Source organism: Phocoena sinus, chromosome 1, assembly GCF_008692025.1.
Source record: "Phocoena sinus isolate mPhoSin1 chromosome 1, mPhoSin1.pri, whole genome shotgun sequence".
NCBI classification, from domain to species: domain Eukaryota; kingdom Metazoa; phylum Chordata; class Mammalia; order Artiodactyla; family Phocoenidae; genus Phocoena; species Phocoena sinus.
Window position 1 is genome coordinate 170,299,812 of NC_045763.1, and position 27,286 is coordinate 170,327,097.

The window sequence follows — 27,286 nt, forward strand, 5'->3', positions numbered from 1 at the left end:
CTAGAAACCTGGATGTTAAGGAGAGATGGATAGTGATGGATGGAGAGAAGGAGAGAGAGAAAGGGGAGGGGAGGGGGGGAAGACAAGGGGTCGGCTATAGATCCTCGGAAACGGATCAGATTTGTTGAGTGTCAGCTTGAAGAAGGCAGACTGAGCCGTGATTTAAACACGGGCAGTATCACTGTTAACTAGTGTCCCATGACTGCCCCACCCCCAGTCTGCCTTCGTGCGGCTCCCTTCTTTTCTCCCTTTTGTAGGATACAGAAGGTGAATAATGAAACCATTTTGCTAATAGTTTATGAGCCATGAGATTGGAAATGTATATGGATAGACCGGAGCACCAGACTAAAATCATTTGAAAGAAGCTTGAGGCTTGGCAGAGAAAGAAACCTGCCGTGTCCTCTCTCCCCAGCCCGGAGCGGAATGGGACGGATGAGGTGACCTCGTGCCTCTCCGCTCCGTCCGAGGGCAGCGGATTGGCCCGTCCTCCCGCCAGCCTCTTACCCTCCCCGAGGGGCTGGAGCGAGAGGGAGATGAATTGGGGCGATGGCCAGATAGCGCGAGCGGGAGATAATCGTTATCACCAGGATTTTTCTTCCAGTGATGGGATCTAAACAGATCTGTCACACTGGGCAGCCTTCCCCGAGGCAGGAAACAATAGACGTGAACTTCGCGGTGAAGACAGCCACGGGGACGCTGTCTGCACGTGTGTCATTTCTGTCCCCATAGGGCCTGTTCCCCCAGTACCAACACCCAGAACCTTCCAGAAACGCCGCAAGCCCCCATCTGACTCCCATACTCGGCCCGCAAGGAGGTTCTCATCCGCTTTCTTTGCGGAGTTACCGCAGTTTCAAAGCCCTGGGCTCCAGGGGCTGGATGAAGGGGAACTTGAGGGATTGTGGGGAGGGGGTGGGTGAGGGGAAAGGAGAGGCGCTGGCCTGGCCCCTCTCTTCCCAGTCCACACAGGGGCCCCAAAGCCTGGGGAAATCCTCGAAGACAGCTCGAAACAGTGGCCCAAGCCAATGGCCCGCGAGAGACCGCCCCACATCTGGCCGAGAGTCCCGGAGCGCGAGGGCGCGCGGGAGAGGGCGGGGGCGGGCTCGCTGGAGGCGCAGGCAGGCTCCGGGGCCGGGCTCCCTAGCCGGGTCAGCAATCGGAGCGGGAAGGCCAGGACAGGTACGTAGCCAGGGGAGCTTAAGCCAGACGCGAGGGGCCCGGGACGCCCGGGCTCCGTCCAGTTCCGTCTGGGAGCACCCTTAAGCTGGCTTTGGGCCGGGGCGGAGAGGTCACCCCCCGCGGGCTCGGGGCCCTTGGGGAAGCGAGGGAAGCGCAGCTGTCTGCCCGCCGCCCAGGGAGCGCGGGCTTCGGATGGCTGAAAATGCCGCGCGCACCCGCCTGCGTGGAGTCGAGGGCGGTGGACGCACCCCGCAGGGAGACCGGCCGCTGAAACCCCCTTAGCACCTGTCTTTCTCCTGTCCTGCCAAACTCGTCTGGAGTCTGGGATAAAGCAAAATAACTTTTCCGTTTAAAGGGGAGGTAACCGGCGGGAAGTAGTATTAGAAGAAGCGGGAAGCGGGCGGCAACGCCCTGCCCCCAACTGCGTGGAGGACCCTCTTCGATTTTCTTCCGGGGTAGGGGTAGAGGTGAGACCTAAGCCATTTCTGTTTATAGGGGGTGCCCGGGGGCGCTGGGCGGGGCAGGCAGTTGAAAGAAAGAGCGCCACCGTTCTCCGGCTCCCCTCTCCCCCAGCTTGAGGCCGTCTTCAGGCCCCTTGGGTGGGCTTGGCTCCCTGCTCTGCAGGCCTTGCCTCGACTATGGAGCCTCCAAAGAGAATCCGTGCAACCTCCTTTCACCTGCAGCGTCCTCAATTTCTCAGTTCCCCCACAGCCAACCCTATTAGACCATACCATTGACTCTGGTTGATGTGAGACACCCAGGATACATTTAGCGAAGCAAACTCTTGAATTGGGGAGTTTGGAGTGGAGAGCTAGCGTCTGTCGTTCTCGGGGGGGTGGGTTTATTTTTGAGAAAGCACCTGGCATAAAAATGAAAACCTTACTAACCCAATCAGCGTTCGCAGTCTGGCCCTGGCTCAAGGAAAGCGGGAGGGTGGGCGGCGAGTGGCCGTCAGGACTCACAGTCACCAAGGATCTCTTCCGGTTGGCAGGTGTGCGCCGGCTCGGCGAAAAGGCGGCCGGCCCCGGGGCGCCACCGGGCAGCGCGCGCTGCCTCTGAGTTTGCGGCCCCCGGGCGAGCGAGGACGTGACCCCGGGGCACGCCTCCGTAACCTCGGCGGGTCATGACCGAGGGTTCAAGTAAAGTTGCTGCGGGGGGAGGGTGTTGCTAGCCCTGGGGTGTTATGGTTGACCACGGGAGAGGAAACCTACACTCTACGAACTCCTTTGTGCCTTCTGCCCTCACCGTGTCGCAGTTCCCTCCCAAACACGGGGTTATCTAAATTCCCGTCCTGGCGGCTCAAGAAAACCTCAAATCCTGGCAGTATCCCGCTTTCCTCATGTAATCCCAGGGGGAACCCGGCTCCGTGTGCCCTTCCCCGTCCCTGCTTCTACAGCCAACCCCTAGGATCCTCGCTCTCCCGGGCCTTTGCCCTTCCCAGCTGGTGCCTCTAGTGCCCAACTGGGGTTGCGGTGGGGGGGAGCCAAAGAGGCGGAGTAACCCCTCTCCTTGCAAAAATAACAGAACTACTGGAAATTCTAATAAAACTAAATCCCACCTCCCCCAATCTGTCCCCCTCCCAAATCCTGCCTGGAGAGTTGCGGCGGAGGGATGTGTGGGGGGAGGCGGAGGGAGGGAGGGTCATCCCGGGAAAGGGGGATCCGGCGCAAATTTACGCCCGCGCCTCTCATTTGTTAGTTGATTCGGTCTAAAAGTTCGCTATTTATAGGCTACACTCGGCAGCCCGAATCCCCGCGCCCGCTTCCTTTGCAAAGTGGGAGAAGTCCCCGCGGCGCCGAGCGGCCCGTCTCGGTCGTGTCCCGTGATCTGTACTGTTCTGTTTCTGCCCTCACGCCGCAGGAAGCTGGGCACCTCGCGGGCAGCCCCGAAACCACCCACTGGCAGTAGTTGAGAGAGCGGCTCTGCAGTCCGACCATGTGAGTCCGCGCCTAACCGGTCTCGGCGCGCGCGCGGGCGGGCGGGCGGACGCGGGGGAGACGCTGCCGCTCGGCCGCCGGCCCAGCGCCCCTAGGGCTGGCCTCCGCCTCTGCCCCTGCGACCTCCAGCTCCTTTCTCCTCCCTCCTCCCGCTTTGATTGTCCTTCCTCATTGTCTATTTCCGTGCTTCTCTGACTCTCCCCCGCTCTCAACTTCCAGCTGAGTTTGGGCACAAAAAAGGCGACTGGCCTTTACGTGCGAGGCGGGGTGGGCTGGGCACGTCTGTTTCCTAAAGAAGAAAACTCTGTGGGTCTGGGGGAGGGGGAGGCGCGTACCGGAGGCGGCCTGGAGCGCGGCCCCGCGCGCGGCGGAAGGGGACGAGGCGCGTTCAGAGCGAGACCTTTCCTTTTGCCTTGGCACCGACCGACTGCAGGATGGGAATGCGGTGCTCACGAAGCCTCGCTGTTTGGAACCATCCCTCTACAATGGGGGGCGGGGGGGCAGATGACTTAAACCGCCCCAGACGAAAGGAGGGAAGACTGTGGGCGCTGGCCGAGGGTAGTCGGCAAATAGACTCAAGTCCCTGAATTACAGGTAGAATTGGGCGCTGCGACAACCTTTCTGCCCCGCGGCGGTGGACAGGACTAGCTTGCGGAGACAGCAAGGGCGCAAGCGGATCGTGGCCGTCCGTGGGCCTTGACCTTGTCTCCCTTTTCTACCTGCCAGCGCCTTAGACGATGCTTCTGTGGTTTTAGAACCCAGAAGTCAAGCGGGCGGGGAGCCTGGCAGGCAGGAAATGTTCCCGAGCCCCGGGCGAGAGGAGCGGCATGCGCGCGCGCGTGGCTGGGGAAAGGGCTATGCGCTCGGGGCCGCGGCCCGGCCGGCTTTCCCGCAGGCGCGCGGCGGCGGCCATGAGCCTCGCGCAGGACTCTTCAAAACACCCTTTCCCCCCAGAGACCAGGTGCGACATTTGGGGGGTGGAGAAGGCTGTGACTGAAAATAACCGGGGGCTCGGAACCGTTTGGCCGGAGATCTGAGCCCCAGCGCTGAAGTGGAGAGAAGTTAGGAACCAGTGAGGGAACAACTGCGGCCTCGCTGGTCGCGTGCTCAGGGCCCTGTGCCCTCGCTGATTAGCTTCTTACCCGCCACCAATATCTCCTCTCACGGTGGATAGCACACAATCCCCCTGCTGCCACCTCCCCAGAGCGCTCGGTCTGCCTGTGGATAGACGTGTTGAGCGAAATCTCAGCACCGGTCTGTGGCAGTGCCCCAGAGGGGACTTGACTTTCCAAAGTGCGTGCACCCAGGGTTCCCGGCACAGAAATGGGGGAGGGGTCTGAGCACAGGTTCCCCCCTCTGCTCACTCTGCAGGGACCATCTGGCTCAGACCGGATGGGGGCCGCCCCTCCCTGGCCCAGAGCTGCCCGGATTCTCACCCCGGCCCGCCCAAAACAGCTTTCAGAAATTCAACTGCCAAGTTAAAAGCACTGGCAGGTTTCTCCTTCTATCCCTGGGCCGCAGGCGGGGTTATGCGTAGATGGCAAATTGATTACAATTTTATAGCCAGAAACTAGCGGCAGGGACCCATAAAGGTAGGAATTCAGGGATTGGGGGTGCGATGTCTTAGTATCTCTCCTCCCAGCCCATTCTCCGAGAGTAAATGCCACTCAGCTCTCCTGTCACGGGTTTGTGTGAGTCTGGAGGCTTTTCGTTAAGTCCTAAGAGGAAGAAAAAGTAGGGGAGGAGACAGCGAGATCAAAGTAAGAAAGATGGAAGTTAAGAGGAAATGAGTCAGAGAAAAGACAGGATAAAAGGGAAGGTGTGCTCTAGCTAGCTGTCTGCCTCCTTGGAAAAGAGCACGATGTTTCGAGAGAGCGTTGGAGTTAGCCCAAGAGCATCCACCCTCACCCCAAGTTCTCTGACGTTGGTCGGCTGGTGGACGCGCCTCTGCCCGCGGTTTGATTCACTTGCGCAGTTTCCCCAGCTCGCGACCCTCAGCCACATGCAAATTCCCTGTCCCCGGGGCTGTACGACACGCTTCGCTCAGGAGCTAGTCAAAGACGGAGAAGGCCCAGCGTGCGCTCGCCGCAACCCCTGCGGTTCTACTTCTGCACAGAACCTGGGGTCGGCAGGGGCGCGCTGCGCGCGGGCTCCGGGACGCCAGTGGGAGAGGAGTACTTGCCCAAATCATTCTGCTTTCAGGAATTTGGGGAACCAGTAGGGCTTTTCCCCCCGTCTCTGACGGGATCTTAGAACTTGGGAGCTTTTGGGGCTCAGCGAAGTAAAATAAACTTGTCCTGGGCTCTGGCTTAGTTCTCTGCGTGCGATAGCCCTGGATCCTTCTTTTTCTCCCTTCCGGCTGCAGATTCTTTCCCGTCCCTGCCTTGCCACGCTCTGCCTCTGTTGCGGGGCCTCCAGACTCCTGAGGCTTTACCCGCAGGCGGGGGCTTTAGATAGGAAAGACCCCCAGTTCTCTTCCTCAGATTGAGTAAAAATGACCTTCCACCATCCAGACAAAATAAGAGAATAAACTTTGTGTGTAAGGAAGGGGAGGTGAGGGCGGAGAACGGGGAGGCCGCTTAGTTTCCAAGTGAACTTACCTGCATGGAAGAAGAAATTACACTCTCTCCAAATAGGTCATACTTTCAAGGAACCCTGGAAGGAGACAGGACTAGGGATTGTCCTCTTAACAAATTCTTCAGGTCTGTGACCTATAAACCCTAACACGTGATGGAGACGGGGGCGGGGGTGGGGGGCTTGGCAGAGAAGGCCACCTGCGAGCAGGCCTTACCCTTCTTAGATGATCTTAGATCATAAACACCTGACAGCCCTTAAGTTGTGCTTTTCATGGTGCCGTGAGCTGCGCTACTGGGTCATCTGGGGCCTAAAGCAGAGGTTAGGACCCACTCCAGTGCCTCTCTATCCCTTTCCCCAGATATACCTTTGACTCTGCTGGTTGTGTGTGGATGGATGAAGGGAGGGGTCACTTTTCCTAAAAGCTGGAGCAGTTCCTTTCCCTATGCCCTTCACCAATCTTTCTCGGGTCAGTAACCCCAGGACTCCAGCAATTCCAATTCCTAGCTTTTGTGCTGTTCTTTATACGAGACTTCTCTTATGAAGAAGTGAAACCTTAGAGGAGCTGAGTTCAGTCTCCTTCCAAGATTGCAGTTGATCATAAATTTGCACACACCTGGGCAAAGAGCTGAGGTCTGCAACACCAGCGGAAAGAGGGGTTAAGGAGAACCCAGTGAAGATCTAAGTGACTCTGCTTGGCAAACAAGTTCCATTAACTCCATGCTTGCCTCTTGTGTTTCACCAGTTTAACCTCACTTTCCCCCCTTAAATAAGGAAAAAGAATTCTCCACTTACGTGACTATTTTGGCCACACGTTCAGATGTATATTCTGGCCAAGCATTTTCAGAATTGGACCATCGAATACGTATGCTATCTGTAAAGTCTTCTGTGCACTCTTCCATCTCACTTAATTTTGACATAAAATATCCACATTTCTTTTCATCTGGTTCTTGTTCACCTTCAACAGTTGGTTTCAGTGTCTATATTTCTCAAATTTCCTTGCAATAACAGTACATGAACCAGATATGCTTAGCTTCTGTGAGACGGGGTTATTCCCTCTGCAATTCTCCAGGCGGTTCTGGCTAAAACCATCGTTGCTTTCACCTGAAAGAGAGGCTTACTTGAGATGAAAGTGAGGGGCGTTTTTTAAAACTCATATTATCTAAATACTTACTCTTTTGTTTCCTTCTGCCTCTGTGGAATAAACCCAGTCATATTAATATTTAAATAGACATGTCACGAAAGATACACGTGGCTTTTTATGTAGAAATTTTCTTTGAGATTTAAAAAATCATAGCTTAGGTATTCAACGTAATTTCAGGAAATTGTATCTTTGAAATCCATTGGCAGCTAGATTTATTTGCAGAACTTTCCATGTAACTTTGTCATACTTCTTTACAATTATATCCTCTGATCGTAACGGTGTCTGCTGTCAACTGCTTAACAAATACAGATTGTTTATAGATTCAGAGGAGATTTTTTTCCAACTTTAAAATTCGTTCGACATTTCCCTTTATATAACCTAGTTGACATGAAAGTTTGCAGCTCAGAAAAATTAAATTTGGAGCATATAATACATTCTACTGACCCATTTGTATAATTGCTATTTTATTGTTTATATTTTAATAGTTAAAAAGACATTTCTTTTTGGAAGAAAAGATATATATTTTATAAATATAAAACATATGTATATAAAAGAAATATATATCTTCTTTTTCAGGGAGGCCTACTGAATGATTAGTTTTTCTCCAATTTAAAAAGTTTTTTCTATATGTCATTGTTTCCTGTTCATTTATCTCATGTACATTAAGATTCAAATTACTGATTTATGATAAATCACATCACTCTTCTTACCAGAGTCATCAATATTTTATTATTTTAAATCAAGCACTTTAATGTAATTTCGAAGAGAGAAGGTTCCCACATATGTTCATTAATCGGTCAGTGCTGGCTAAATTGGCTAAACTATTAACAGGAAACATCTGGAAGTGGAAAAGTAACATTGGAAAAGTTGGTGTTTTTACAGGGAAACTGATGAACCAAGAATGCCATTCAAGAGCAAAAGGGTTAATGACAAATGGCCTAGTGAAATAGAGGAAATAGGACAGCTTGTCAGCCACTGATCTTCTAGATGCAATATTTCACTCCTTAACATTATGTGAGTGAGGTATCGTGTGAAGTTACTTTGCAGGGAAGAAGAAGCTCTTGCTTTACCTACTGGGGATTCAAGCCAGTATTTTTTTTTTTTTAAGGAGGCAAAATTTTAGATACTGTAAAATCCAACATTTAAGTCGTTTTAAAGCATAGAACATAATGGCTTTTTACTATATTCACAGTGCTGTGCAACCATGACCACTATTTAAGTCCAGAACATTTTCATCACTCCAAAAGAAAACCTTGCACCCATTAAGCAATCTCTCCCTCTCCCACCTCCACCTTTGGCAACCACTAATCTGCATTCTGTCTCTATGGATCTGCCTGTTCTGCACATTTTATGTCTGAAATCATTTAACATTTGGCCTTTTGTGCCTGACTTCTTTCACTTAACAGAGTATTTTCAAGGTTCATCCCTGTTGTAGCATGTGTTAGTACTTCCTTCTTCTTTATGGCTGGATAATATTTGACTTTATGGACATACCACATTGTGTTGATGGATATTTGGGTTGTTTCCACCTTTTGGCTATTATGAATAATGCTCTGTGAACATTCATTACAAAATTTGTTTGAACCTATGTTTTCAGCTCTTTGCTCGGTCGTTTCCTAACTCTGCGTTTAACTTTTTGAGGAATCACCATACTGCTTTCCACAGTGGCTACACAGTTTTATAGTCCTACCAAAAATGTCTGAGAGGTCCAACTTCTCCACATCCTTGTCAACATTTATTTTATTTAAATATTTATTTTTAATCTTTATTTTTTTATTTAAATTTTTATTTTTATTTAAATATTTATTTATTTTATTAAAAGAAATTAAAGCCACCCTAGTGGGTGTACGTGGTATCTCGCTGTGGTTTTGATTTGCATTTCCCTAATGACTAATGGTGCTGAGTGCCTTTTCATGTGCTTGTTGGCCATTTGAATATCTTCTTTGGAGAAATGTCTATTCACTGTCTTTGCCTCCTTTGAAACTGGTTGTTTGTCTTTTTGTTGTTGAATTATAAGAGTTGTTATGTATTCTGAATAATAGATCTTTAGCAGATATACGATTTGCAAATATTTATATCTTCTCCCTTTCTCTGGGTTGTTTTTCACCTGCTTGGTATCGCCCTGCAATTCATAAAAGTTTTTAATTTTGATAAAGTCCAATTTAGTAGAAGTTATTTTTAACAATAGGTACATTCCTCACCCATGCTAAAACTCAGATTAAACACAAGACAAAATAAAAATTTTTAATGCTAAACCCTAAAAAAAGAGAAAACTCTTCTGTAATGCGAGAGAGCAACTTTATCAAATGTAGATTATCAGGGAGTGTGTAAAGTTACTGCTGTTGTACAAGAAAAGGAAACAGCTATGGCTACATTGACCTTTTTCTTCAAAGAAGTCCTGTGTTATTCAGGACCTGCTGAATGAGATGTTTTATCTCAGGATGACAGTAGTTTTTTTAAAAATCATCATTATCAAATTCATCTACCAAGAAATTTCAAATAGTCTCCTCTGTTTAAATAACATTCAGGATATGCTTTAAACCAACAACAACCAGGAAGATCAAAGAAAAGGTGTTTCTAGCCTGGCAGTTTTTAACACACAGCCACACACAGGCTGTGTAGTCAGGTGATATACTTGTAAAATTCCTGGGAGAAAGGTCTTGGAGTCAGAGAGAAGAGAAACTAAATTATTGCAAAACATGTTAAAAACAAAAATTAATGAAAGAGGAAGAATAGAAATTGACATTATTAAGTGTTGAGGCTTTGCCAATTCTCTCAATTTGGCTGTTTTTAGGTAATTAATTTATGGGTTAAAAAAAACAAACAGTGATTTGAACCAGCTCTTCATTTAACTTCCTTGTTTAGTTATTGAGGAAGAAAGCTTATGATGAACACCGATGGACACATCTCTGATTCTGTTCATTGGAACTCATGGACTGGATTCTGACATCTGCCATGTTATGGAATATCGTATTGGGCAAACCACTGGACTCTTTCTAAGTGTCCACACATGGAGTTCTTGCATGACCCACATACATGGCTGTCATCCCGAACAGCCCTGAAAGATCTTGAGGGAAACTGAGTTTCCTTCTCTGCAGGGTAACACCTTCATCCCCCAGTTATGGTGGGGGAAAAAGGGAATAATACTTGCGAAAATGATAAGGCATTTTGAAGTTCTAGTGTGTTTTCTTGTTTGTGTAGCACTTACAATGTACCAGATATTGCCTTAAGATTTAATAAATGTTAAAAACTTAAGTCCGCAAACAACCCTATGAGGTAGGTACGATTTCCCCTCATTTTATAGGTGAGAAAAGGGAAGCGTGGAGATTTTGTATAACTTGCCCAAATCATATAGCTGATAAGTGGCAGAGTTAGATTTTTGAAACCCAGGTAGTCTGGCTCCAGAGTCCATGTTCTTACGACTCCATCCTGTTGGTTACATTTAAAATCTTGAGATTTCAGATGAAAATTGGGGTCTCTGTATTAATGGATTTAATCAGTGTTTACTGAGTACCTCTTATTTGCCAGGCTTCTCTTGAAACACTGGAACGTCTAGGAATGCTGGGGCCGCACTACGGCATTCTCTGCCGGCAACAGTCAGCAGGGGTCCAGTGGTCCCTGCCATCTTTTGATGGGGTCACCCGACTTCGCTTGATTCATTCACTTGTTCACTTGCGTGAGTCCTATAATCAATCACACTTGTTACTGCTAACATGAGCCCCAGGCAAGGAAAATAGATCACAATCAAAATAGTAAGCAGGAAGGCAATAATAAATATAGAAAATAAACATCATGGCATGAATTTAGTTTTGCAGAGTTCTCTTGCTGCTATCATTAACTGCAGATCAGTGAGCGAGAGAGATTGGTTGGGTACCCACTGAGTACTTGAGGTGAGGAACAAGTACTTGTAAAATTTAGAAGTTTAAAATCAGAAAGGCAACAAAAACCAACACACACAGAATAATATCAATTAACATACAGGAAACATTTTTTTTACCACCAATTGGAAATCTTTAATCATTAGTCTTTTAGGCAGGTATCTTTCAGTCAGGAAAGAGTTTGTTTCATTGATTTAGACACAAAAGGTAAATAACAAGCAATATCAGATCTATTCCAAAAAGCAGGCTTCAGAATATACCACAAAGTTGGGAAACAATCAACCCTCTGTCTTGGGTTTTCAAAAGACTGGTTCATGCAGTGTGATTGAGGAGTGTTCATAGCGATTACCCCGAATGCTACAGGCTCCAAAAGAATCTTCTGAATGGAGAGAGAATTAAAGATGCCAAATACTGTATTATCATTATATATATTCCATTGCATCCTAATTTCTGAACATGGTTAATTATTATTAATGAGGATACTTGGTAAGCAAGAACTTTCCTCTTGTAAATGTGTAGATGCCAACCAAAGAGTTAAGTCTAGCTGTTTGCCAACTTAAGAGTGAAGAGTCCACTTTTCAGAGGTCTGGTACCAAGCAGAGGAAGTATTTTAACATTCAGTGCATTGTGTTCAGTGTCACATAGCTGGGCTTTCACCATGATTTGGCCAATATTGGGTCCATAAGCCTGAGTCAAGTGTTCTGTGGAAGTTTGTCGGGTGGCTTGACATGGATACACACAGTACTATTGGTCCAGCCCTGTTCTATCTGTTTTAAATCATCAGCAGAAGCACCTTATGTGTTGAACACTTCCTGTGATTGGTTTGTTGACTACTGTAGAATGATGGTGAACTTGCTGATTCAGCACACGGTGTGTGTTGACTACCGGCTGGCTTTTAACGCTATGAGGTGGGTGGGAAAGTAGCGAGGTAGATGGGTTCAGAGAAATATTGTGAATCCCATAGGGAGGAAAGTGAGACTTAGAGGTGACTACCCATGACCACACAGGTAGTGAGGGTACAGATTTGGGCCTCAAACCCAGTCTTCTGATACCAAGTCAAAGGCTCCTCTTCCACGTCTCTTAATCAGCATTTTTGAGAGTGTTTTTCCCCTGAACCCCCATGTTAAAATGTCCTGAGATGTTTGGATAAAGTGTAGAATCCTAGGACCTGCTTTAGAAATACTGAATCCCTAGGATCCAGCAATCTTAATAGTCCCCTCAATATATTTATACACAGTATATGTTAGGGTTCGCAGGTCTAGATACTAAAAATGTTGAAATATTTGGTTAGGTCAGTTTGACACTAAGATCGTTGGAAGAGAAAAAAGAAATCTTCTGACCACAAACAAGAAATGCCAGTGTACTCTTTTTTTTTTTTTTTTTTTTTGCAGTACGCGGGCCTCTCACTGTTGTGGCCTCTCCCGTTGCGGAGCACAGGCTCCGGACACGCAGGCTCAGCGGTCATGGCTCACGGGCCCAGCCGCTCCGCGGCATGTGGGATCTTCCCAGACCGGGGCACGAACCCACGTCCCCTGCATTGGCAGGTGGACTCTCAACCACTGTGCCACCAGGGAAGCCTCAGCGTACTCTTAATAGTTACCTCACAAATTGGGATTTAAATAAGAGATTCAGAGAGATCTTCCCACTTGGGGAAGTTGTTCTTATTTGGAATATTCCATAGAAGTGGGATTTTTTATCACATCGTTTTATAAAGCATGTTCTGTAGGACCCTGCTTCCACGGGATATTCATTAATTCAGCAAATACTTATTAAAATGTCAGATACCATGTGAAGTACGTGATGAGCAACAGTGAAGGAACACCGACCTCCTGCAACCCGGTCTATTGAGGAAAGACGTTAACAGATGTTTTGCCCCAAAAGCTTTCTTTGTAGAAAAATTTGTGAAATAATGGGTTTAACAGATTTCTTCAGACAGGTACATTTCAGAGCCTTCAACATACCTAATATGTGCTGTAAATATCTGAGAGAGGATTATTGTATGTGATGTCTTCTAGACGTATTGTAGCATCCTTTGGGTGAAGGTCACCTCCTACGTCTAGTACTCCACAGAACACCATTTGGAACACACTGTCCTTACACATCCCAGTGAAATCCTGTGCCCTTGAAGGCTCAAATCTGTGTCACTGGTAGAGAAGGGGGGGATATTATAAAAGTGGACCCCCACTGCAGCCCCAGCCCCCAGGGAAGTATTGTTCTGATAGCCTAGTAAACAGTGGGATGAGCCATGGGCAGACTTCGGCCAAAGACCTAGTGTCCAGGGATATAGATCAGCTTTGGGCTGTCTTCAGAGGTGGGTCAGGTGTGAATTTGAACATGGAGTGGATCCCTGGATGTGTCTCTGGTCTCTCAACTGGAGAGTGGCGAAGGCAGAAGAATCGTTTCCACACGTTCCAGAGATTCTGAGTCCACCTTGGAGCACTGGGTGCAGGACGAGTACCATTTAATGGGAACCACTACATGGAAGACTGGATATTACTGGAGGTGCACCCAGCCTTTGACTAGGTGTATGTCATTAGATTATTTGCTGAAAAATACTTCCTTTCTGTGCATTGCCTGCTTATACCAGGATAGTTGTTGGGAAACGGAAAATATAGGTATTTTCAGCAGGCTGCCTAAGTCCAATGACTCCCAGGTTTTTGTTTTTTGTTTTTCCTTGTTCATCTTTTTCTCAGGCAGTGACTCTATGTAAAAAGAACAAAGTGACTTGGCTCAGATAACTCACAGTGGTGAGTTCACCTGATGGGTGGATTTAAATAGTTTGGTTGTTGACATTTATCAGATTACCCGGAGAATTGCCACATCGCCACCTCGATTCATGAATGTGGAGAGTTCTTAAAGAAGCCTCTTCAGAATTGTTTGTTTTTCTTAGTTACCATAATATTTAAAGGTATGTTGCTTTATTGTTCGTTAAGTACATGCTTTATTTAAAGGCAGATCTTACCGTATGCTTGTTCATGGATATACAAAATAAAATAAAGAAATGGAGCAGTTTCCCAATAATTCAAGTGGTCATCACCTGCATATATAAATACTTAAGACAAACTGCTTTTGTCCCTGCCTTTCTAGAGTTGCCTAAATAAATGTTAACCTTTTCATTCTTTATGAGGGGATATCAGATCTCTAAGTGTTGGTCTCTGGAATTCAAAGTCTAAATTCGGTTTACTCTTTTAGTCACTTTGAACAAGAGGAGTTAAATGCAGTTGCTGTCTTCAGGGAGGTTACAGCTTAGGCTGGGAGGTAGTCAGGAAGGGTAAAAACCTATATTGTTATGATATCATACAGCTGTCTGGTAAGTGCTACAGGAAGAGTTTTAAGCATGGTGATGGCGGTTCAAAGGAGTTTAATCTGGCCGTGAAGAATTAGGAACAACTGACTGCAGGAGATTGCTGTGAGTTTGGTCTGTAAAAATAGATAGAGATGGCTTTGGTGGAGCAGCAAAGAGAAGAAATGGGCATAGGGTTTTATATATAAGGCAAGAATGTGAATAAAGACACAGAAGTGGGAACATATAAGGCCTGTTTGGGACACAGAAGAAGTGTATGTGGGAATGGAAGAAGAGGGGAAACCAACAGAGAAAAAGGTAGGACTTAACATTATTGAGGGCCCTTTAGCCATGATATACTGTCAGGTGTACTATCCATCCATTTTCACTTTTCATCCTTGCAATAAGCAGAAGACATTACTTTCAAGGTTGCTGTTCACCAAGATTCCGGTACCATTTCCATTGTGTAGCGTTTCTGCTGGGGAGCGACTGCCAAGGCGGGTACTACCATATTCCCTAGGCCCCTTTACCTTTGTTGGGACCAAATGCTTGTTCTCAACAATGAAATGTTTATGTACCTTCCAGGTTAACGTGGTTAGGAGCATGTGTGCCCTTTCCACCATGGACTATAGAAGGAAAAAGGCTGTAAACAAAGGACTTCAAGGTCCTACAGGAGAAAGAGTCACTAGATAGAGGAGCCTGGGTCCTAGTCAGCATGCAACTGGACTTGACATAAATGGGAAGTAAATTTCTTTGAATAAATAAATAAGCTACTGAGGTGTAGAGATTTATTGTTATAGCAGCTAAGGTGACCTTAATTAATACAAGTATTATTACAGGCTTATATAATACTGGCTCATAGATGTAACTGACTCAAAGTCACTTAAACAATAACAAGTGGGGCCTAGATGCAAACCCAAGTCCATCTTCAGAATGTTCTCTTATTCTATTCCCATGGTTTTAACTACTGTCTACATGCTAGTAGGTATCAGTTCTCCATTGTTGGTCCAGACCTCTTTTGGGAGGTCCAGACTATTATCCAGTAGGTAGTTGCCTACCAGTTTTCCCTACTTGAAAGTCTGTTATTCAGGCCATAAAGTAAGCTCTCTTAAATAAGGCTCCAGGATACAATGGATTAAGTGAGTAGGTTTTTTCCCCCCTAGAATAAGTGGTTGGAGTGGAGTGCTTGTCCGGCCTATCTGTTTCACTCACCCTTTGGTTCTTTCCATAGTGTTTTGCTGCCGTCCTTTAAGGGGTTGTCCCTTTGGCACAGTTAAAACTAACCCAGCTCCTGGTTATCCCAGAAGAAATGCAACAATTTTTTTTTTTTAAGCACATGACAGAGATTGCACACTTTGGTTCCTCTTCTACTATCAAGAGCTTAGCCACATGGATGGAGGGAGCCTGGGCATTGTGGTCACTCGTAGGTGGCTATGTGCTCAGCTGAAACAGTATTAGACGAAAGAGGAGGAGGAAGACTTTGAAGGATACCCATTGTTCTGGCACAAGCCTCTCAGATATTAAATCCCACTGGGTTTAGAAACACACCAGCCATCTACCCAAATTGACTTCGTATCTTGTATTCCCTCACGTGGTTAATGACCACGCCCCCCTCCCAGATGCCCAGAGACCAGGGTGATGCACTCTGACTTGTCCTTTCACCTTACTCTCCATTGCCAGTCATTTTCATCTCTTAAATATCTTTTGAAACTGCCCACTCCACTTAATCCCCTGCTACCGTCTTGCTCTGTGCCTTCATCATCTCTCACGTAGACTTGTAGAGTGGCCTCCTAACTGGTCACCCTGTCCCCAACAGCAACCTGTCAAGGATATCCTTCACACTACCGTGAGAGTGATTTTTCAAAAATGCAAATCTGATGATCATTTTACTCCCTTTTTATGACCCTTCAGTGATTTCCCATGGCAGAAGTCCAAACTGCTTTGCAGCGCACAAAAGGCCCTCTGTGGTTTAGTCCCTGAATCTCTCCAGCCTCATTTCTGACCCTTTGCTATTCTCCTCCCCCGACAGATCACCCCCACAGCTTCAGTTATACTGAGTGATGCCAGACTGTTTCATTTCTTTGGCTCTCTGCTCATGTGTTCCTTCTGTCTAGTTTTCAAGACCCAACACAGCTGACACCTCTTCTGTGACATTATCCTAACACTTCTCCACTCTTTCCTTATTGTGTTTCATTTATTCCATGAATGCTATTGAATATCTGTCCATTGTAGGCTCGTTGTATTAATCATTGGATGTGAAGAGCAGAAATAGATATGGTTCCTGCCCTTGTGGAGCTTACAGTCTAGTGGCAGAGTTGGACATCAATCGAATATTCCCGCAAACAAATGTAAAATAACAACTGTGACAAATGCTATGAAGAAGGAAAATGAGTGTGATGATAGCCCATCGTAGGAGAATTTGACCCAGCAAGGGAGTAGAGAAGCGACTTTCACCCAGGAAGTATGCTTAAGTGAAATATACAAGATGAAATAACCAGGTGAGAAAAATGAATTGTAGGCAGAGGTAACGGTGTGTATCAAAACTTTAGGTTAGGGGGAAATTTGGGATTGCAGAAGAGGAAAACATTTCCCTTGACACTCTTAGGGTCCCTGGATGGATCTGAAAATTAAACAAAGACAGATTAACAGGAGAAAAGCACACACACTTATTTAATCTAACTTTTATGTGACATGGGAACCTTTATAAGGAAATGAAGACCCAAAGATATGGTTTGACCTGAATGGTTTTGTGCTGGGTTTGCTGAAGAGTGTAAAGTCGTGGGAAGGTATGAGAGGGCAAAAAGTGGGAGCTAAGTGAGTAAACTGGGGGAAACTTAGCAAGGAGTGTTCCTTTGGGTTCTTCTTCGTGTCCCTCCATCTTGGAGACAAGAACGTTCCTTCCCTCTGGGTATAGAGAGGGAACCTCTCACGTGAGGAAGACTTGCTTCAGGGGAGAGGATGGGGGGTGGTCAGAGGGACCTTTCTGCTTCTGCTATATTCTCAAACTCCTTCAGCTTAAAATATTCAGTATGCTAGGGTGCCATATTTTGGGGTCACACATCCCAAACCCCATCAGGATATATGAAGGGACTGAATAAAAAGCAGGTTCAGGGAGGGTGTTGGTTTAAGGAATGAGGAACAGGATGAGACAGGAGAAGGAAGTAAGGGCAAGACTCTGAAGAACTTCACGAGCCTGTTAACAGAGGTTTCTCTTTGTTCTAAGAGGAATGGAAAGCCATTTACAATGAGGTAGAGAAGATATAATCAGTTTAATTTTTTTGAAGAATTCATTCTGGCCGCTGTGAGAAGGGTGAGTTTGATGGTTAGCAGAGTAGATGATGCTAGATTTGTTAGTTCAGGCTAGAGGTACTGGTATATTGAATTAGGGTTGTGATAACGGTGATGAATAAGTCATATTTAGGATTAAAGATGGTAGATGAGGGAGAAGGAGGTATCAAGGAAGATTCCCATATTCTTGGATGGAGGATAAAGCTTGTCTAGAAGAAGAAAACTATCTAGAAGAAAACTAGTTTGGAGAGAGTTTGAATGTGAACCGCCTTGGGGAATATCTAGAAGGAATCATTTCACTGGATGTTAAGCATACTTCTGTTGCTTCACATATACTGTATTATAATTACCTTTGTTTGTGTTTCTCTTTATTAGACTGTGAGCTTCTCAAAGGGTCGGAACAGCATATACTCTTTCCTCCCTCTCCTCCTCCTCCTCGCCCTCCCCTCCCCTTCCCTCCATCACCTTCTTCTTCTCCTTCTTCTCCTTCTTCTTTTCTTCTTCTCCCCCTCCTCCCCCTCCCCCTCCCCCTCCCCCAGCCTCCTCCTTCTCCTCCTTATTCTCCTTCATCTTCATCTTATTCATTCTTGTATCCTCAATACCTACTGCTGTAATTTGCACATAATATTTTCCCAGTACATCTTTGTGAATAAATGATCTAACTGACCCCAAAGCCCACACAGTTTCTCTCACACCAGTAATAGGGGCAAGAAAACACTGGAAAGACAAGCTGGGGCTCAGTTGTAGTGTTTTAAATCCCTGGCTAAGAAGTTAAATTATGACACATGGTGTAATTAAGCCTTAAGTTTACAGCTACTTTCCAACCTAACCTTTGTTTCAAATACTGCTTCTGTTATTTTTAAAACCATATAATGTTTACTCAGGGACATTCTCTCCTAAGTAAGTCAAAACCAGTCAAGCTACAAGAACAACACAGAGATCATACTCTAAAAATGAACTATTCTTTATGTTGCAGGACTAAATGAAATTAGAATGAATCTACAGAAAGAGGGTTGGCAGATACAAAAGAAATGTAACCAGGCCTATTTATTTTTCCACTGTCTTTCTGTTCATTTTATTTTGGAGGTTAGCATTCAGTCATTAGGGCAGATTTAGAGAGGGATTCGGACATTTACATGGTCCATTGCTGGGCTCTTTTCACAGCATGGATCTGAAGCACATTCGCTGTTTCTTGGAGTCAGAGTGACAGAACAATACTTTGAACCTGCTGAATTTAGTCCTGACCACATAAACAGCCTCTATCTATGGTGAAACAAAGCTAAGTCTTTAAATTCCCTATGTAGTGTTTGGGGTATGGGCCCCTTAAAATTCACTGGACTCAGTTTGTACACAGTAATGAATGGTGCTTTTAGTTTCATTAACCCAGACTGGGATGAGATTTTTTCTACCGTAATCTTGAAATTGGAGAAATCATCCCTTATTATTTTATTGGAAATCTACATATTTAAGGTCCCATGACTCTCTTACCCCATGACATACGCAGATTACTGAGGCCAAAGGGTATTTTTTCCCCTTTGCATGCATTTTTGTGTGATTCCTTCTCTTCTCTTGGAAGATGGTATCATCCATATCTAATGTGAGCAGAGGGGAGAGTGGCTGGCCTGAATGAACTTACAGCTTCTTCTTGCAAATCTTAATGATGAGAATGGGAATTGAGTAGCATGCGACTGATGGCCCAATCATATTGATTTTAATGACTGGCCATGGCAAGCATGACGAAATATAACTACGGACTCTGAGGCCAAGTCTCTAGTACAAAGCGTAGATCTGGTAGTTATCCAGTAACTTCCGACCACAGAGATGGCCAAGCTGAATGCAGATTCTTAGAACCGGCAGTATTTTCACTAAGAAGTTTAATAGCGCGATTCAGAGTCCAGGATCCAGAGTCAGACTTCCTGGGTTCATTTCTTCCTTAAGCCATTTACTAGTGGTATAACCTTGGTCCAGTAATACAACTCTTTGTTTCTCAGTTTCCCCACATTTAGGATGAGGTTAGTAATAGACTCATTGCATTGGGTTTTTGGGAGAATTAAAACCGTTAATATCAGTAAAATGCTTTGAATGGGGTCTGGCACATAGTAAGTCCTAAATAATTTCTTGCTTATTTTTGTTACAATAGGAAGATGCTGAAGACGTGGGCTTTATAGAGACAAAGATAGATTTGTGAAAGCAAGGTCCGTGCAACTTTTGGTGATATGAAAAGAATTTTGAACTTTTTGGTGAAATATTAAATACATATCATCTACTTGACCTTTTAAACTGAATTGTTTCAGAGACTGCTTTCTATAAATACTCTCTAAAATTATTATGAGTATCAAAAAATATTCCAGTGAAGTTGGTGTCATTTAGTGAAGGTTAAAGACCTCAAGAAGATTTAGTTCAGTGAAGAGAAAGCCAAAGAAAATTCACCAGACCGGACCTAGAAATGGGTTTATTAACAATTTTAATAATATCAGCTGTTTATTGAGCACTTACTCTGTCACAGGAACTTTATTTAATCTTTAATTAAAACTTAAAACTTTATTTAATTTTTAATCATTTAACTTCATTTAATTCTCACAAAATTCCAGAAAGTATTGTTATCTCCATCTTACATGTAACTAAACTGAGACTCAGAGAGGTGAGGTAGCATTTCGAGGTTTCAAAGCTGTTTAGTACCAGAACCAGGACTTGAACCCACTTATGACAAACTGCAAAGCCAGTATTTTTAACCTATATGATGAATTTCCCTCTATCTGCTAGTATTTATATTAATAGCTATCATCAACATGGCATTTAAAGTACTTTAAATGCTCTATGAGTTAAGCATTTTTTTTTTTTGGCCGCACCGTGTGGCATGCGGGATCCTAGTTCCCCCACCAGGGATTGAACTTGTGCCCCCCACATTGGAAGCACAGAGTCCCAGTTAAGCATTCTTGAAGTCCCAATTTTGTAGATAAGAAAATTGAAGCTTAATGAAATTGATTGATTTGCCCAGGATTATTCAGTAACTGCATATCCTATTTGTAAGACTCCAAGTTTTCTAATTTATCTACAACCATCTAATACTAGAGATTCTTGCTAATTCCGTACTTACCACCAACCCAGTGGGCTGATGTAGCTAGGGAGAGAGAGAGAGACAGCAGAAACACCAATGGGAAAGAAATTCAAAGAGGAAGTAAAGCAGCAAGGATGTGGGGAGAAAAGCAGAACCATAACTATCCTGCATTGTCTTTGCAAATCAGAAAAATCTCTAACTTGCCTGTCACATTCTCAGTAACATGACGACTGACTCCTTTAATTTTCTGTGTTTCCCTAATGATATCAAAATTATAACAGAAAAATATCTTTGTTAGACTTTAATAAGAACATTCTGACAGTTTGTCTGTTAAAATACTAAGGGATTATGGGGAATTGCTTTCCCCCTAAGTTTGTAAAATAGGATATTCATCCTCCCTATTACCATGTCATATTTCAAGGAAGCATCATTAGGGTCAAAACATTTAGCTTTTTGATTAAATATTGTCAGTAAGTTTAACAGATCCTACGGAAGCCATCTCACTTCTTTAAATGCATCAGGCAAATCATGGATTGTTATTAGTTTGGTTTGAATTAGTAGCAAATCATTATACTCTATTTGGGAACTTGCCAATGAGATGACAGCCAGAGTTAGGACCTGCCAGCGATCACTGTTATCCGTGGTGATGGCTTTATACATTCCTCTCAAGATAATTAAGGTACATATATCCATAAAATGCAAAAGTGCCTATCTTAATCTATTTTATCTATAGCACCTACATAGAATCCAGACACTTTAACAGGCTGAATAGGGACCAGGATCTTTGAAAAAAACACACGCTTAATAAATCTTTTATTCAGTCTTCCCTCCTCTCTGTACCCACTTATACCAAAAATTACTGCTAAGAAATAGCCTCTGCACTGGAAGTCAGCCTGCTATAAATGCATTTATTCATTCATTTATTAATCAACGTACACTGAGATGCTATCAAATTTCAGAGACTGTTCAGGGTGCTAGGTAGTAAATGGAACAGACAAAAGTCCCTGGAATTTAAGTCATGGAACTTAAATTCTAGTGGAGAGAGAGTGAACAATGTAAGTAGGTAAATATATAGGCTATAAGATGATAGTTGCTATGAAGAAAAGAAGGAAAGGAAGGGGATACAAAATGTTTGGGAGGGTGAAATTTAGATCAGTGGACAAGGAAGGCATCCGTGAGAAAGTGACTTTTGAGGGCAGGCCTAAAGGAAATGAGGAAGCCAGTCTTGCAGAAATCTGTGAAAACAGCATTTCAGGCAGAGGGAATGGGAGATACAGAGGACTGGTAGAAGGAGCATGCCTGCCATGTTTGAGCAAATTGGACAGCGGAGCTGGAGCACAACGAACAAGAAGACGGGTGTAGGAGATGCAACAGAGAGGTTATGGGGCTTATAGAGCCTGTGGGGCCCTGTAGGTGAGAGTTTGTAGAATCTGACTTCCTATCAGGCCACAACCAGGTGGGTGGGGGCAGATGGGGAGGAGCTGTTGTGGAACATGCATGGATGGGACTCTTCATCTCAACTGACATTTATTGAATACCAGCCACATGGCACACACTGTGCTCTACTCTGGAGGCTCAAAGAAGAAAGATAAATACATCTCCCTCAAGTTATTCAGTCCCGTACAGGAGATAGAAAAGTAAATACTTAGGGACTTCCCTGGTGGCGCAGTGGTTGAGAATCCGCCTGCCGATGCAGGGGACACGGGTTCAATTTCTGGTCCGGGAAGATCTCACATGCCACGGAGCAACTAAGCCCATGCGCCACAGCTACTGAGCCTGCGCTCTAGAGCCCGCGAGCCACAACTACTGAGCTCACACGCCACAAGCACTGAGCTCAGGTGTGTAGAGCCCGTGCTCCGCAACGAGAGAAGCCACCATAATGAGAAGCCCGCGCACCACAACGAAGAGTAGCCCCCGCTCACTGCAACTAGAGAAAGCCCGCGTGCAGCAATGAAGACCCACTGCAGCCAAAAAAAGAAAAGTAAATACTTAAAAATGCTGCACTGAAACTTTCTTCTCCCACGTGGAGAATTTTACATCGGTATGAACAATGCCCAGCCGTATTTTCCCTAAAAGCTAAGAGAAGGCTCACAATGGCACACAAAGGGACCCTCTCATTCAGCATCATGGAATGACTACCCGCTTCCTCACTTCCTCACATGCAACACATCTCCCTGGAGAAGAGATGATGCAGCTAACTGTAAAACTTCTTTGACCTCCATGCACAAGTGACACCCCATTCTGTGGAATAACAGTGTTCTTGAAATGTTGTAGATGAATTGAATTTGGGTCCAGTGAGTTATAGTCAGAATGAATTCTAAGACATTAGTCTGTGCTACTGAATCGATCACATATCATCTTGTGAAATGAAAAAGTACCTCATGTTTCAGTAAGGCTAAATTTTCTCACCCTGATAAAGTAAGAGTATAGCTGTAATCTGGAAGGACTAATTTTTTTTTAGCCTTGCCCAAATTTCCGTGTAGCAAAAGTGTAAGATCTTTCTGGCTGACAGGTTAGTATTGCATCCAGGTCAGGGGGATATTTTTTTCTTAGTTCTTCTTGGTTATTTTTTACTACCTAGCACTTATTTATATTTTCATATGTCAGACTAGCAGGAAACTTCAAAGTTTAATAATTTTTACTTTTTGTAATGTAGTGCAAGGAAAGATTCCTTATCTGTGTGGTGGGTCTTATCTTTAACTAGTGTTAGAGGTTCCACTCTCTCCCAGTCCAAATTCTTTTTTTTTTTCTAATTGTAGGTTTTTGTTTTGTTTCGTTTTGTTTTGTTTTTCCTGGCTTGCGGGATCTTGGTTACCCAACTAGGGATTGAACCTGGGCCATGGCGGTGAAAGCACCAAATCCTAACCACTAGACCACCAGGGAACTCTCTCCCAGTCCAAATTCTTAAAGGGAGGAATAGCAAAGGATTTCCAGGCATCCATAATCAACAGCAGTTTGCTGTTTGGTAACAAATTAATTGTATTCTTCCCAAATAAAAAACACTCTCATTCCCTCCCAAGGCCTCCAAAGTCTCTTTCCATTATAGCTTTGGTTTTAAGGTCAGATTTTGTCAGGTAAATCAGGTCCACAGGTGGATGTGGCTCCCTGGAGGGCAGTTCTTTGAAAATGGTTTCTCTTAATCTGAAGGCCTGTGAGCTAAAAAGGTAAGTTTCTGCTCCACCTGCACCCCCCACTCAATATATAGTGTATATGGGGATCAGATAACTGCTATAAATATTCCCATTTTAAAAGGGGGAGGAGGAATTGGGGCATGTAGTAGTCACTGATCCATAGCAATTCTGAAATTGAGCTGGTCCCGTGTTGCCAGTTTCTTGATAAGGGTCCAGTCTTGCTGCCTCAGAATGATTCTCAGGCTTTTGCCTCTACCCTTTAATGTCTTGGTTCCACCTTTGAATCAGTGTTCCTTAAAAAAAAAAAGGCCCATGCTTTCAAGTGAGTACCTTTCTCAGCCTGTTTCCTGCTTGTTAAAAGTTGGGAATCTAAAGGCCTCTTTTCGTTTTCTATTGTCTCTATCCATTTTAGTCTCATCTGGAGCCCTTCTACCAATACAATTCTCTTGAAACATATGGGTTTCTCATGACTTATTGGCATTACTCTATCAGTCAAAAGCCTCACCTTCACATCTCTTCAAGATACATCCTTCTCTGTCTTGAGTCCTGTGTGAGGCTGCTATAGAATAACACTTAAGATGCTTGGGAGTTCTGTTATTTGACAGAGAGGGTCTATGACACTTTCTGTTGGAACCTTAGAAAGCCCTTGTATAGCTGAAAGTTTCTGTGGAGTACCATCTTAAATCTTTCTGAGGTCTTAACAAAGACTCTAGATTTGATCTTTATCTTGAAGCAATTAAGCTTTTCTTACTTTGAGAATCCTTTCTGAGAGCGACTAGAGATGAGAAACTGTTTCTTTTGAAACCCAGCAAATCCTGGATCTAAATTCTGCTAAAAAAAAGTAGAATAATCTTTTCATTAATCCATCTCTCTCTGTGTGTTTCTAGATGTGTTTTATTATGCATGTCTAGAAAAAGCCAGATAGCACTTTCAACATTCGGCCCAGAAATGTTAGTCATATCCTCAAGATTATTAGGTACTCTCTTTTCTATTTTCCATACTACTATAGGCAATAGTTTGTTCACTGTTCTGCTCATATGTAATTCAGCTGTCCTTTTCTCCAGACTTCCATGTATTTTCCTCTCTGTCCTTCAAGTTTTCATCTCCTTGAGGCCCTTCCAGCTTTCACTAACCATCTCCGCAAGGCCCTAACAACTCGTGCCTGCCACTTGGTCCCAAAGCCAATGTCACACATTTAAAATTTTTTAGACAGAATCCCACTTTTGGAAACAAATTCTACTCCAATTATATATGGGTATGTGAAAACTCACTTTAGTACTTAATGGCGTAAAACAAGCACTTTCTAAAAGAAACTTATTTTATTGAAGTATAGTTGATTTACAATCTTGTGTTAATTTCTGCTGTACAGCACAGTGATTCAGTTATACATATATCTATGTTCTTTTTCACAGTCTTTTCCATTATAGTTTATCACAGGATATTGAATATATTATATTCCCTGTGCTATACAGAAGGACCTTGTTGTTTATCCATCCTATATATAATAGTTTGCATCTGCTAATCCCAAACTCCCAATCCGTCCCTCCCCCACCTCGACAACCACTTTGTTTAACTCATAATTTTGTGGAACTGGAATTTGGGAAGAGCTTGGCTGGGCGGTTGGTTCTTGGGGTCTCTTCTGCAGTTGCCTTCAGAGGTTGGCTAGGGCTGTGCTGTGGTTACCTGAAGTAGGTCAAATGGGTCCCTCACATGGCTGACAGTTGATGCTGGCTGTTGTCTAGGGGCTCAGGTGGGGCTGTCAACCTGAGTGTCTGTGTATGACTTCTCCTGTGGCATGGGCTTCCTATAGTATGGTGGCCAGATTCTCAGAGGGAATGTCTCGAGAGAGAGTGTTTCAAGAGACCTAGATAGAAGCTGCAAAGTTTTTTATGACTCAGCTTTGGAAGTTCCATAATGTCATTGCTGTTGAATTTTAATAGCTCTTATTCAGTGGGTAGAGCTATTGTCTCTTCATTGAGAAAAAGAACAAATACCTTGTGGCCATCTTTAATTTTCCACACTGATTTTCAGAGCCCTCCGAAACTACCCCACTTTGGGGGAGATATCGGTGACATGTATGTGTGTTTATTAGAGCCAGGAGCTAAAAATTTGGGAGGTTTTTCAGGGGAATCTGTGGCCCAAGGGAGGTACCTAAGGAATTCCAATTCAGAGAAGTCTTCTTGCTAGAAGCTTTTTGCTCTGAAAAAGTTCTGAAGTTTATGAAATTTTGTAAACCTTTAGAAGATGCCTTTCTTTTTTCTTCTTTGGCTTAGTTATATTGTTGCCATCATTTTGAATGCCATGGACTAATCTGTACCTAAATTTTGAAATTGTGTGAATCCCTGTCGGGATGATCCATTTGTTAAGTTCAGGTGGACAGTCTACCCTATTTTACAGTCTCCAGCAGGACTTAGTGACCTTTTAACAGTAGTGTATCAAAATCTTGACCTTTTGTTTTGGAGAGCTGGGTGCTAAGAAGGCTGGCGTGGTCATACCCCATGTGGGAGGGGGTGTGGCAGGCTCCCGAGCTAATACCATCCATGGAGGCTTAATGGTTCTCCAGGTGCATGCTGGAAGGGAAGAAAGAAGGGGCCCAAGGCAATTCATTGAGTCTGTCTTTGCCAGTCTTTGTGTCATCCTGGGCTCCATCTCCAATGACTGACTTCCATCTTACTTCTTAAAGAGGGACCTGGCCCTAGGGTACTTTCTTGTATAGCTGCACACTGGAGCTGACAAAACAAACAGACAAAGAAAAATCAGGACTCTTCTGGAAGAACTTGGACATTTCCCTCTAACCCTGAATGGCATTCATGAAAAGATGGGAATGGATGTAGGGCTGAGTAACGGGGAAAAAACTAAAACCAGGAGTCACTTGGGTAAAATTCAAGATCAGATGCACGCAATGGCTTGGAGACTGAGAATTCATGACAAAAATCAAAGTGTGATTTCCTGTGGTCAACAGTAAGCTAGGTTTGGAGGATGAGATCAAGGAAAAGCCAAACAGGCAAAGGTTTGCTATGGTTATGAGCAAGCTGTAGTTCTGTGAATCAGGAGCACAGAGTGGTTAAAGCAGCTGTGTATTGGAAGCCCAAACAGACAAGTCTAGGTGATTTGAAGGGATTTCCTGAACACAGAGGCGGTAGAGTGGTTTGAACTCACTCTGATCAACTGGTAGCTGCTGTTCAGAGTGCTACGTGGAGCAGTCTGAGACCCTGTTTGGTGTGTGCATGACAGGTCGCCATGATTGATTAGCTGCATCTTCCATGGATTCCTAGGCTGGGTGGGGTCGGCAGCCAGTGCGCCATGTGGTTGCCGTCTGAGCTGATGAAGAGGAGGCAGGCACACGGACTCCAGGATGTGGCCATGGACGGCTCTCTAGTGAGTAATAAAGTAGGCTACGTGAAATGGCTTGGAATTAGAAACTAATTGAACAGGGATGATTTACCCTTTAAAAAGATCAGAGTTCACCCACCTCATTTTAAAGACCCTTGAAGGATATGGTGTGTTCTGGAAGCCAGAAATTAAAATCTCTTAGAGTTCACTAACACCAGAGCTATGATTCATGAACTATGGCTCTTTTGCTGCTAGCCTCTTTGATATTTTTGGCCTTTTTTCCACTCATGTTTTTTAACTTCGCTAACTTCACCTAACTCAGTTCCCCAGTTTTTTCCTTGAACACCAGATGACTTAAGACTTCCTTCCACCTAGAATACTTGGCTCCCTTGGCTATGAGGGCAGGTGGAGGAGATGAAAGCCACCTCCCCTAGGCCCCAAGGCAGGGGTGTGTCTGGTGATATGGGGAAATGTGTAGTTTAGG

The 27,286-nt window shown here is 44.6% G+C and overlaps 1 protein-coding gene across 3 annotated transcripts in view; it reads left to right on the top strand.

The window, feature by feature from the left end:
* The first annotated feature begins 1,092 nt into the window (after positions 1–1,092).
* Positions 1,093–27,286, top strand: part of ESRRG (estrogen related receptor gamma) — a 643,230-nt gene continuing 617,036 nt past the window's right edge. For 2 of the 3 annotated variants that reach the window (XM_032604485.1, XM_032604480.1), the window contains exons 1-2: positions 1,093–1,176; positions 3,037–3,113. Coding sequence is in view for 1 of the 3 variants with exons in the window: in XM_032604480.1 (XP_032460371.1) it covers positions 3,112–3,113 (2 nt within the window). In the remaining 2 variants the exon portion in view is untranslated. Of the gene's footprint in view, positions 1,177–1,573; positions 1,644–3,036; positions 3,114–27,286 lie in introns of those variants that run through there. The other variant, XM_032604500.1, reaches the window with a different exon arrangement.